Source organism: Brassica oleracea, chromosome C4 (assembly GCF_000695525.1).
Source record: "Brassica oleracea var. oleracea cultivar TO1000 chromosome C4, BOL, whole genome shotgun sequence".
Classification (NCBI taxonomy): domain Eukaryota; kingdom Viridiplantae; phylum Streptophyta; class Magnoliopsida; order Brassicales; family Brassicaceae; genus Brassica; species Brassica oleracea.
The window spans coordinates 10,104,312-10,116,162 of record NC_027751.1 but is presented as its reverse complement, the minus strand read 5'-3'; the positions used below and the strand labels follow the sequence as shown (position 1 = coordinate 10,116,162).

The window sequence follows — 11,851 nt, the reverse complement described above, 5'->3', positions numbered from 1 at the left end:
ATTCTCGTGATGACACGTGGCTACGAAATTATGTTGTAATGCTCCAGAATTAATATATAGGGGATTGTAAAGTTCAACAAAATTAGTTGTGTTATTGAATTTCTATTAGCTAAAAATTATGGAAAATAGTTAACACAAAAATAATACATTTATAATTAAAAAATTAATATGTTTTATTTTTAAAACTCTACCACATGTATTGCTTTTTGAAACAAAAGAAATAATTTGTGATCATATCGTAGTGGTCTAGTGATTTCTAACAGATGAGAATCGTTATATTGGTCTACGCTAGGGATCGATTCTCTTCCAATACGATATTGCTAACTGCACATGTGGCTGTACGGTAAGGACCCATTGCTTAGGACACATTTAAATACCTGAAGAATGAGAATCCATATGTGGATTGCATCTCTTTTTTTAAAATAGTATGAGCCTTTTATAGATTTAGATTAATATCCCAAGCAAAAAAAGGAGAGGGAGTATAATTTGTGATCTTATTAGAGCATTGTTGTTGGGAGAGTTTCTTCACAGGTATCTAAAAACATATAATGATAATATACATAAATTATATAATACTTCTTCCGTTCTTTAATGATAGACTTTTTTGAAAAAAAGTTTGTTTCACAAAGATATATTTTTGTGTGTTTCTATGAAAAAAATGTAAACTTCAAGAAAATTAATTGATTTTATTGAATAACTATTGGTTAAAAATTATTGAAAATTGAAAATTACAGAAAATAATACATTTATTGTGGTAGTTTAATGTGTTTTCTTAATACGTGTGAAAATATTTAAAAGTCTATCTTTGTGGAACAGATGAAGTAGTAAATAAAAGCAATTTCAACGACTTAAAGATTAAACATAGCCAGATAAAATGTCTCTGAAACGAGGAGCGTCTCTTGTTCTTTTTCCACTTACTCTGTTTATTTTTCCTACTTAAAAAAAATAGTTTTTATTGATAAGGTAAAGAGAGAAAAGAAAATCCTTAGTTACATAGAGTATGTCCGGGGTTTGGCATGTGCCAAAGGTGCCCAAGCACTAAGTCAACATATAGTTTTAGCAAATTTTAATCGGATTTAAGTCAGTTTTAAATTTTTTTATAAAACTTGAGCCCTTTTGCAAAATACTTAACATACTTACAAAACTAGAACATATTACAAAGTCCATTTAGTAAATGAGTGGTGCACGAAAAATTGGTATCATGTTCTTAAGAGTTTAAATTTAGTAGAACATTCAGAATTTAGACTTTTTCTTTGTCTCTCCATTTCTACCGCCGAAAATGTACAAACTTTTTTCTTTTCTGTCCAGTGAGCAATTAATTAAAATCCTCCAGAGTCTCCTATATAAATATGTTAAAAGCAACACTTCATTTATCCAAATCATCTTTTACTGGAAAAGAATAAAAATCTAAAACAATGACATTTTCATTTTCTCTATCTAAACAATTTGTTTTCTTTATTTTGGCCATGCCTTTCCTCGTCATACATAGTGTTTCGTCACTGAACCTTACCAATGAGTATCTCAACCACAAATGCCTCTTTGATCAAGGGAAATATAGCTCAGGGAGTAAGTACGAAAAAAACCTCAACCATGCCTTCCACATCATGCGTGATGAAACTTTTGCTGAGACTGGTTTTTCACACACAAGTATTGGAACACCTCCTGATTCTGTCACTGTCATGCTCCAGTGCCGTGGTGACACCTATGGGTCTAAATGTCATACATGCTCCGACATCGCACTCGCGGGGGTAAATTAGCCTGTCATAACATTTAAATATAAAGATTACGTCTTTGTGGTGCTATAAAACTTTATCTTTAGGCCAAAATAGAAATGATTACATGACACAAAAATCAGATTAGAATCAATTAGAAATCATCTAACAAACTTTGAAATTTATTATAGATAGGGATGGAACAGTATCCAAAGATTTGGGACCCGACCTGATATCCACTCGGATGCATTCTAAATATCCAAATATCTAGAAGGTTGGATCTGTATAATAGAATCTCAGATTAGTAAAAACCGTATCCAAATCCAAATATCTTGATTTTAAAATCAGATATCTTGATTTTGAAGTCTGGATATTTTGATTTTGAAGTCTGAATATCTAGATCTAGATTTTATAAGCATATTTAAAATATATGTTAATAGTTTTCTCGAAAGATAACATCAAGTTTTATCAATATATTTGTAATTATTTTTAATATCACTTTTACTTTTTGAAATATTATATTTTGTAAAAAATATTCTTTTCATCTATATAATGTTATATAAATTTAGTTTAATATTATTTTAAATATTTTAAGATTATTGTATGGATCTGTATCCAAATATGAATATTCACTGTTAGCTTAATATTTAGACTAATACCCAGCATCTAGATATCCAAAAATCATAGCTCCAGATATAGATAGTGTAAGCAAGGATCTGATTGATTCAGATACCCTGAAAGTTCTAGATATCCAGGTGCATCTCAGCCATAGTTATATTTTTTGTCATCTATTTTATTATTGAAACTTGAACGTATACTTTAAATTTTGTGTAGAAACATGAATTATATTGACGATTTTTTTTAATCTAATGTTATGTACCTATATTAATAAATGCTGCAAATTCTTTACACCTGTGGGGTTTCTTTGAGTCCTTAATTTTGGAAATTTGTCCTAATCATGAAAACAATAATCTAATATACAAACTAGATTAAGATTGCGCGAGATGAACATTATATATATAAATTATTTTATGTATTATATGTTTTCACATATTATAAAATAATAAATATATATTAAATAATTAAAAGCAAATAACTATTACATATATAATTAAATTGGTGGGAACATATATATAAATTTTATTAATCCAAACAATATTTTTTATTTGATAGGATATTTAATTAAATTTAAATGATATTCACATTCATAGTATATTTTTAATATTAATGTATATTAAATAATGCTTCCTACTCATATGGTTTTTGATCATTTGTATCTTTTATACGAAAAATTTTAAATTATTGATAACAAAACTTTCATTGATTAATAGTTTTAGTAATTTATAATTTGAAAAAAAAAAAGTTTTCAATGTTTGTTCAAAGCTTTTATCAAAAAAAAAATGTTCAAAGTAAATTTTGAAATGAAAATACTTAGTATTTTATATGGTATATAGTTTAATTTAAAACGATATATATATATATATATATATATATCTTCTAATCTTAATAATTAATTAAATTAGATTTTTTACTTATATAATTTTGTAATCATTTGTATTTTGTCATAAAAAAATTTTAAAACATGGATCACAAAATTTGAATGTGAGACTTTTAATAGTTTTAGTAATTTATAGTCGTTTTTAAAAATTCAAAATATAACATACATAGAAACATCTAATTTTTTTTATTATATGGTTAATGTGATTGTTTAATTTATTTTAATAGTTTAAAATTAAATAAATATGATATAAGATACACTAATTTAACTTTTTATTATTCAAAATCATTAATTGTCATATATACTTTAGCCACATTAGGCAATTTCGTAATTTTTATTTAAGGAAATAATAAAAACATTAATAATAAATTTATGGTTAGTTAAATAAAAAACTTATTATATAAATAGAGGGACCAACCTATTTCTCTAATGATTTTAAGAATCATCCTAGTGATGACATGTGGCTACAAAAAAAAGGTTGTAATGTTTCTCAATTAATATATAGGGGATAACTAGGAGAAGAAAGCTTTACACTGACATATTAAATCATCACTTAAAATGATACAAAACATAAATTTTTGTATATTGCAGCTTCGTAAGAGATGTCCAAGAAACAAAGGAGGACTAATATGGTACGACCAATGTTTTCTCTATATTAGTACGATCGGTGAAGAAATTCCATATAGGACTAACTACAAGGATATTTTTTCTATGCACAACCACAATAACGTGAGAGGCGATGTAAAAAATTTCACCAAGAGAGCGATGGATTTTTTCTCTGAACTAACACTTAAAGTCGAGAAAACCGTCCATGATGGCCTCGGCCTCATATTTTACTCGGCAGGAGAAAAGAAGCTCGGAAAAAATAAATTATATGCAATGGTGCAGTGTATAGGACTAACATTAGATTGTAAAAGTTGTTTGACGTTGAGTATCAAGAAGCTTTTTGAGAACGGAAATATTAAACAAGGAGCGAGAGTTTTGGGTTCAAACTGTGATGTAAGGTATGAGTTATACCCTTTTCTTAGAAGTTAAAGCATTGTTATGGATGTGATGAATACATCCTCTTCATAATTTTAATTTTTTTATTTTTTGTTTTTATAACACCAAATTGATTAATAAAGATTGATGTCTAGTACAATAAGCAGAAACAAAATGTAGAGCATTCTTTGCCAGAGCATCAGCTACAGTGTTCTGAGCTCTAGGAATGAAAGAAAAATAGTGAATTTGGAAAACATGGATAGAAACTCGATATCAGTGTGAACTTCGTATAACTCCACCGGAATGGACTTTGAGTTAATAGCTTGGATGAGTTTTTGAGAGTCGGATCGAAACCATACCTTGGAGATAAGACGTAGCTTTGCCAACGTGATAGCCTCACTCATAGCAAGTGCTTCAGCCATTAGAGGTGATGAAACTTAGAGAACCCACTTGTATTTACGAACTATTGAATCCGGTAAATGCTGGTAGATGATCCATCCTAGTCCCGCTGTTCCTGATTCTTTGGACCATGCTGCATCTGTGTTTCAGATCTAAGTGAGAGGAGGTAGCAGAACAAGTACATCCTAGTCCAGCTGTTCCTGGTTCTTTGGACCATGCTGCATCTGTGTTTCAGATCCAAGTGAGAGGAGGTAGCAGAACAAGTACATCAGACAGGATACCGTTCCCACGTAGGTTTAGAGTATCCAGCTACGCCAGCTGCCATTCCCGGGCTGCCGATAGAGAATTGGAGATGGTGGTACCTTCAGCAATATGACAGTTTTCAAAGACCAGTTGGTTTTGCGTGGTTCAAAGTAACCAGCAGATCCATGAAGATAGGTCCGCAAGAAGACCTGTAGGTTGTAGGCAGATCAAGAAGAGATGATATAAAGAAAGAGAGTATATTGAAACTCTAAGGTGATGAATTATAGGTTGATGAAGCTTGCAGAGCCGAATTTAGGGAGATGCAAGAGGTGGCGTCAAAGAAGTGCTTATATGGCACTCTGGTCCACACCTGAAGAACGAAAGGACAGTGGAAGAAGAGGTGAAGAGCGGTTTCGGGTGCTCTACAATGGAGGCAGTTCGATGATGTAGTCAGGCCGCAAAGAGAGAGGTTGGCACCAACGGGAGAGCTCCACGAAGCATCTTCCACAGGAAGAGCTTCAGTTTTGGTGATGTGGTGACAGACCAAACAGATTTTTACCAGTCCATAGCGACAGCAAGTGATGGATCCAAAAGGGAATGTTCATACATATCATTCAAAGCCAAATACCCAGATTTCACATAATAAATTCCAGAATTTGTGCCATACCAGCAGTAAGAATATTCTGATCCCATTAGACTTGGGGTAATATGCATGATTTGAGTGGTGATGTCCAGAATAAATACCCCAATTTTTTTTTCTTAATCCAGCAAGAAGAATCGTGGGTTAGGAGATCGGCAACTATCATATCTTGATTCTGCTCTTTACAAGGTCCGAATGGGCGGAGTTGAGACTTTGTGGATATCCAGGCTTCTTTCCACAAATTGGTGGAGATACCATTGCCAATAGCATTTCTCAATCTTGACACCAGTAGTTCCGGGCCAAGTAAAAGTCCCCTCCAACCATGAGAGGCTGACGGTGAACAGATGACTGAGCGAAAATGCGCATTTTTGCAGTACTTCCGAGTAGAATGCGAGCTAACAGACAGCCTAGTCGTGTTAGGATGCGCCATGAAGTGTCTCGCTAATTTGATTCTAGTCATCAAGCCGCTCCGCTTTCTTGGGCTCGACAATAAAGTACTGAGAGTAATTCCCCATATAGGATAAATATGTACGGGAGAGCGGGTTCGCCTTGTCTGATTCCTTGTTGAAGGATGACATTGCTAAACGCAGAGTCATTAACCAGGAAGGAATATGAAACCATAGTGATATTTATTTTAAACAATGATTTTCAACTGACTTGGAATTCTTGAGGCTATTACCCAACAAACTTATGTTTAATCCTAGTGTCAGATAGCTTTTCTTTTAAAGACTTCTGCGGATTGCTGATATGATTATGAATGATGTTTCCTAACTCTCCTACTGAGTGATGATGCTGCTGGTTCTTACTGCCATTACATTTTCTCCTGATCCAGTATATAGTTTCTTGAAGAATGAGTTTGAGAAGCACCAATACATGCTCTTGTAACTCAAACCTTTAAGTGTACTTAGCATAATTTTCCAATCCGAGTTTACTTTCTCTCATCAGCACTGAGCATAACATGTCCGATAGTTTACTTGAATTCAATTATGTTGAAAACCTTAAACTAAGTTGAAAATTAAATAAGTGACACATGTCATCATCTAAATCATTGTGTTATAAACAATGACATGTGTTGCATTGGAATTGAGTATCAAAATTGACCTTTTAAGGCTGTGTTCCTTTTTGTATTTGGTCCATCACTGGATGTAGCATCTGAATGCAACATCTAGATTTGCATCTAGATGTTGTTCGTTTTTATAGTTAGTATTTGCAGCTAGATGCAACATCTAGATGTTAAGTTGTTCGTTTCTTGATTTCATAATAGCTTTTTAATACTAGTAGTTAAAATGATTAAAATGACATGACCTTTATTTTTAGTAATGACTAATTATAATATTCAGATAAATTATGCGGATATTGATGGAAAATTAATTTTGCGAGTTTACAAATACATACAATTTACGATTTTACGGGACAGTACAATTTTATTGGTGTTGGCGGGAAATACATTTTCGGGTTTGGGGGGGGGGTACCTAATCTCCGGGTTTCTACGGAAAATGCGTTTTCCATTTTTGGCGAACACATTGTTCGGGTTCCGGGAGGGAAAATTGTTTTAGCAGGTTTTGGAAAAACACAATTCTTTCGCGTTTTGGCGGAAAACACATTTTTGGGGTTTGGAGGGAAACCGCGTTTTATGGATTTCGGCGGAAAAACTCATTTTCCGGGTTTTAGCGGGAAACATGTTTTCGGGTTTTAGTGGGAAAACATTTTTTCCGTGGTTCGGCGAAGAAACCCGTTTTTTGATTTTCGGCGAGAAAACACGTTTTTCAGATTTCATCGGGAAAATGCTATTTCGGGTTTTGGGAAAAAAAACACCTTTTCCAAATTTCTGCGGGAGAACCTTTTTTTTTTGGTTTTGGCACGTTTTAGGATTTCATAATTATAATAACTAATTTAATTAATTTTTATATTGTGCTAAATCTTTTGGATTTCAAGATGCAAATGTAGCATCCAAATTCTACTTTTTATTCTGACATCTCAAATATATACATATTGCATCTAGAATTCTAGATGCTGATGGAATAGTGTATAAACGAACAACATCAGCGTCTGGATACAGAAACAAACATGGACTAAATTTTACAGTACCCAAAAAAAGACTTTCTCCGGCGATTAATTTCCCCTTCGTTATACACAGCAATTCAACCCCCTCCTCAGTAACAGCTTCACCCATTCGGATACCACTTCTTCTCTATTCATACTTCTTTCACCGCATCTTTTTCGTAGCTGTTGCAAATCAAAATCCACACAATCCGCCGTTGCTGAGTCTTGAACGGTCATCTTCCACCGGCTCAACTCCTCCCGATGTAATGGCTCTTTCATTCACTGTCGCTCCCTATCTCGCGTTACGCTTCGATGAACTTGTTCGTTCCCGTAGACAGCCAGACGAAAATCTGGTATTCAGGCTGCTTCACTTTGAGGAAGCATATAAACCGCTAAAAGTCGGGATTCTGATACGCCTCGAGCTGCTGATGCGTGACGAAATAATTACAAGGTGTGTGTTAAACTACATACTCACCTTCTCAACTCCTCACGCACAATGGTTCCTGTCTTAATTATGTAGTTTAACACACACCTCATCTCGACAAGAGGCATCAATTATTCAAGGATTCATAGCAGTCTCTTGATCGCCCGTACGCCAGTCTAACTCTCATTGTGTATTGTCTTTGTGTTTTCAGCTGTATTTGCAAGCGGTTATTGTTTATGGATTCCCTCACCAAAGGTATATTATCTTTTTTTCTCTGCCCCACCGTTTCAGCAGTTTTAAAGTTTGAACAGGTCTGTCTACTTTTGGATTTTTTTTTTTTTTTGGTTTCTTACTTAAGTTTGGTCCTTTTGCATGTTTAAGAGAAAATAAATGCTCATAAGAGACCGAGAGTAGTCCACACAATAGAATCCGCCAATGGGGGTGTAGATATACAGATAATGAAAGTTGATGTTTATGAAGAAAAGTTGGTTAGTTCTTTAAATTCTGAAGACCAAAGGTAACACTGATCTGTGATTTTGACATCTCCCCTGCTATGTCAGTGTTCTCTTCCCATAGCGAGTATGTCTCAGTAACAACTACGTACCACTGGAGTTAAAACAATTCTCACGCAGTAAACACACCCAATCATCAGAGCTAACAGGATCATGTAAAGTATTTTGAAGTGAGTGCAACTCCAATATATGGAGAAGAAAAACAAAATGGAGTTGTCAGATCAAAGCAACGAAACCTCTCCATGTGTGTACCTCTTCACAGAAGCTTTATAGAGAAGGAACTTACCGAAAAGTTAATTTCCGTTTTGGAGATGATAGATATGAAAGATGTTTTTGTATTGTGGCTTCCAGGTGGTGTTGCTGCTTACCTGGATGTGAAGAAAGATGGAGGTGCTAAAAACCAAATCCACCTCTATGGTATGTTTTTTTTCGTTCTATGAAACATAGTTTTGTGGCTTAGTCAATCGGTCTTTCTATTCACCAAGCAGAAACATTCCGTTCCAGATGTATTCTATCAAAGGAATAGACTGGATTGCTTCAGGCATATGTGAGCCTATGTTAACTAGTAAACCATGGCGTGATCCGAGTTTAATGGGAGAGGCAAAAATTCTAGTGGAAGTAAAGCAAGATAAGTCGTTCCCTCGGAAGTTAGCTCTAAAGATCAGAGTAGTTCTATGTCAATGGTGAAGATGTAAGTTCCTACGGTGTTCTGATGTAGTTTGTGATGTATTACGAGACGTGTCAAGACATATGTCAAAACGTTGGGTTAAGAAAGTTTCCTTCCATAGATTATGTGTGTAAGTGGAGCTTGGAAAAGGAATGATAATATCTTGTTGAATATAAATGACCTTTTTCGTTAAGCTAAATGGTTTTCTTGGAGAAAAAATGTTACTTGCAAAGGAATAGGAAGTTTCCTTACATGAAAATGAAAGTTCGTTAAAGTGTATTTAATGAACTTTGAGAGCAAGTTTAAAGTTTATTATTAGGGGTGTCAATTCGGGCTGGCCCGGTCTAAACCCGCTAAGCCCGTAAATATTTGAGCCCGGCTCGGCCCGGAAATAGTTTGGGCCTAGAATTCAAAGCCCGGCCCGGTCCTTATAGGGTTATAGGACTTTTCGAGCTTTTTTGGGCTTTTCGAAAAATGGTTTGTCATCGTCACTTCCATCGTTTTAATATATGTGAACTTTCATAAAAAAATACAGTTTCATTTTTTTTTGTTTTAAAATATAAAGTGAATTTAAATTTTTCTTCTTTATCAAAAATATTTTACTATTTCGTATGCTTTAAAAAAATATTATAAACAAACCAAATTTAATAAAATTTAAATAGTCAAATATAAATTAAAACCAAATATAAAAGAACAAAATTTATGACAAACATGTTCAAACGTTTCATATTTTGTATTTTGAAATTAAAAAAAAACATGTTGTACATAAAAAATGAAGGTAGATTTGCAAAATTTAAAATGTGAAACTTGTATTGATCAAACAATAAAGTGCATTAACAACTTTAATATTTGTTTTATTAGAGTTTGGATAAAAATATTAAAATAATATATCAATACAAATAATGGTTTTGATTTCAAGAACGATAACATTTAAGCTAAAGTATAAAATTTCGGGCTTTCGGGCCGGCCCTAGCCCAAACGGGCCTAGGTCCAAAATACCCAAAGCCCAAATGGGCTTAGCCCGAAAGGCCCAATTGTTTTTGGGCTTATAAAACTAAGTCCAAGCCCGGTAATTTCTAGGGCTGAGCGGGCTCGGACTGCGGGCTTCGGCCCTAACTGATATGTCTATTTATTATGTAAGGAGGGATGTGTCTTATAAGAAGACTATCACCCAAATATTAAAGAGAAAGAGAGTTTTCATTGTGAGTTTTCATTGTGTTCTTGCTGAGTGTTGACATTGTGTTGACGTAGTGTCTGACGGAGTATCCGTTGTACCTGGTGTTGTGACGTTGGTGCTGGCGTTGCGTGTGGCGGAGTTGTCTGTTGTGTTGAGGTGATCAAGCTGTGCGTTGGTGTTGACGTGCTCGTTAGTATCCTTGGGGTGCGTTAGGTGTTGACGTACTCGGTGGAGTACTTGGTGAAGTACTTGGTGACGTCCCTTCAGAGAATTGGAGGTTGAAGTGTAGACTCAGGAGTAGTTTAGTTCAGGGTTAGATTATCTTGATAAAGTCTGAACTCTGGAGGAGTTTAGCTTAAGGTGAGATTGCCTTGAAGCGTTCATGTTATAGAAGGGAGCGATGATTCAAGATGGCTGTGCTTGTATTACGTGTTTGCGAATTGGTTGTAATTTACGTTTTCATTCTATTGGATTCGAATTCTGGACGAGGTCCGAGGGATGTAGGAAACAAACTTCTTTAACAAACTTTGTGTGTCATTTACTTTCTGATTTATATTTCTCGGCTTATCTGCATTTACAAATGGTTGTTATTATGTATTCTTGGCTTTCTTCAAAGCGTAGTAGTTGTGACCATCTTGTTCATAAAGCTTCTCATTGCCTTGGTATCCTTATATATTAAAGCACAAGTCAACTTGATAATCAAATTCTGCACATAAAAATTATTTACAAAATAAAATTAATTCAAGAAAAATAATATTTTCTATCCCAAAATTTCAGCGACTCTTTTTTTTTTTCATTTTATTATTCTCAAAATATTTAGTTAATTCATCCAAGTTCTAAATTAACTGATCATGATCTCAAACTGTTTTCTTTCTTATATAACTTTTATCTACAAATTTACTCTCTGTTTTTTCTATAGTTTTTCAGTTTTTCTCTATCCTCTCCACTATCAAATAAACAAAACAACGGATCCTTTCATCACTCTTAAATATCAATTTGATCTCAACCAGTTCCTTCATATCTACTTTCTTTTTCCTGCACCAATTCAAAAAATTTATTACTTTTTTTTACTGATTAATACTTAAAAGTTCATCATCAACAAGTTTTTTAGATTGATACGGTAGATTGTGGCCGTCGAGTTTAAAATCACGTCGGGAAGAGATTGATACTGGTACGTGATGTTGGAGAGATTCGGAGGAGTGAGAAACATTAAAGATTTTGTTGCAGGGTATGCAGAATTTGCAGGTATTAATGGTGGTGTGTCCAATGAGTTCATATGAAACTTTTTTTGGCAAAAACAGAGTAAAAAATATAACATAAATATATGTATTGTTCAGTTTTTAAATAATTTCAGTTTGTTGTAGTATGAGAAAGAAGTGATTTAGGTTTATTTAGACATCTGTAATATATATTGGATCTGTGAAGAGTCTGGTAAAATGTTAACAGAGTAAACTATTGAACTATGCATGGTTGATAGCATGCCTCTTGTGAAACATGATGGCAGTAAATGTAGCTTGGATCAAAGGAGGAGGTTACTTTTTTTACCCGAATGATT

The 11,851-nt window shown here is 33.8% G+C and overlaps 2 protein-coding genes across 3 annotated transcripts; both read left to right on the top strand.

Annotated features, from left to right (window-relative positions):
• The first annotated feature begins 1,397 nt into the window (after positions 1-1,397).
• Positions 1,398-4,314, top strand: LOC106340859 (cysteine-rich repeat secretory protein 34-like). The gene is made up of 2 exons (XM_013779691.1): positions 1,398-1,748; positions 3,802-4,314. The coding sequence occupies exons 1-2, from the start codon at positions 1,416-1,418 to the stop codon at positions 4,243-4,245; spliced, it is 777 nt and encodes a 258-aa protein (XP_013635145.1). The 5' UTR covers positions 1,398-1,415; the 3' UTR covers positions 4,246-4,314.
• A 3,237-nt stretch (positions 4,315-7,551) lies between these two features.
• On the top strand, positions 7,552-9,646 carry LOC106340726. 2 transcript variants are annotated; one of them, XR_001269494.1, is made up of 5 exons: positions 7,552-7,967; positions 8,152-8,195; positions 8,322-8,696; positions 8,804-8,869; positions 8,957-9,646. XR_001269494.1 is itself a non-coding variant. In XM_013779572.1 (5 exons), the coding sequence occupies exons 1-4, from the start codon at positions 7,783-7,785 to the stop codon at positions 8,531-8,533; spliced, it is 369 nt and encodes a 122-aa protein (XP_013635026.1). In that variant the 5' UTR covers positions 7,552-7,782; the 3' UTR covers positions 8,534-8,869; positions 8,957-9,646. The 2 variants fall into 2 exon arrangements, 1 of the variants encoding a protein (XP_013635026.1); XM_013779572.1 differs by having other exon boundaries at positions 8,322-8,428; positions 8,501-8,869.
• Positions 9,647-11,851: the final 2,205 nt, after the last annotated feature.

Coding starts and splice junctions, on each gene's coding strand:
- LOC106340859 (XM_013779691.1), top strand. CDS start 1,416: ATGACATTTTCATTTTCTCTATCTAAACAATTTGTTTTCTTTATTTTG. Junction 1,749..3,801: donor CCGACATCGCACTCGCGGGG/GTAAATTAGCCT, acceptor TGTATATTGCAG/CTTCGTAAGAGATGTCCAAG.
- LOC106340726 (XM_013779572.1), top strand. CDS start 7,783: ATGGCTCTTTCATTCACTGTCGCTCCCTATCTCGCGTTACGCTTCGAT. Junction 7,968..8,151: donor CGTGACGAAATAATTACAAG/GTGTGTGTTAAA, acceptor TTGTGTTTTCAG/CTGTATTTGCAAGCGGTTAT. Junction 8,196..8,321: donor TATGGATTCCCTCACCAAAG/GTATATTATCTT, acceptor TGCATGTTTAAG/AGAAAATAAATGCTCATAAG.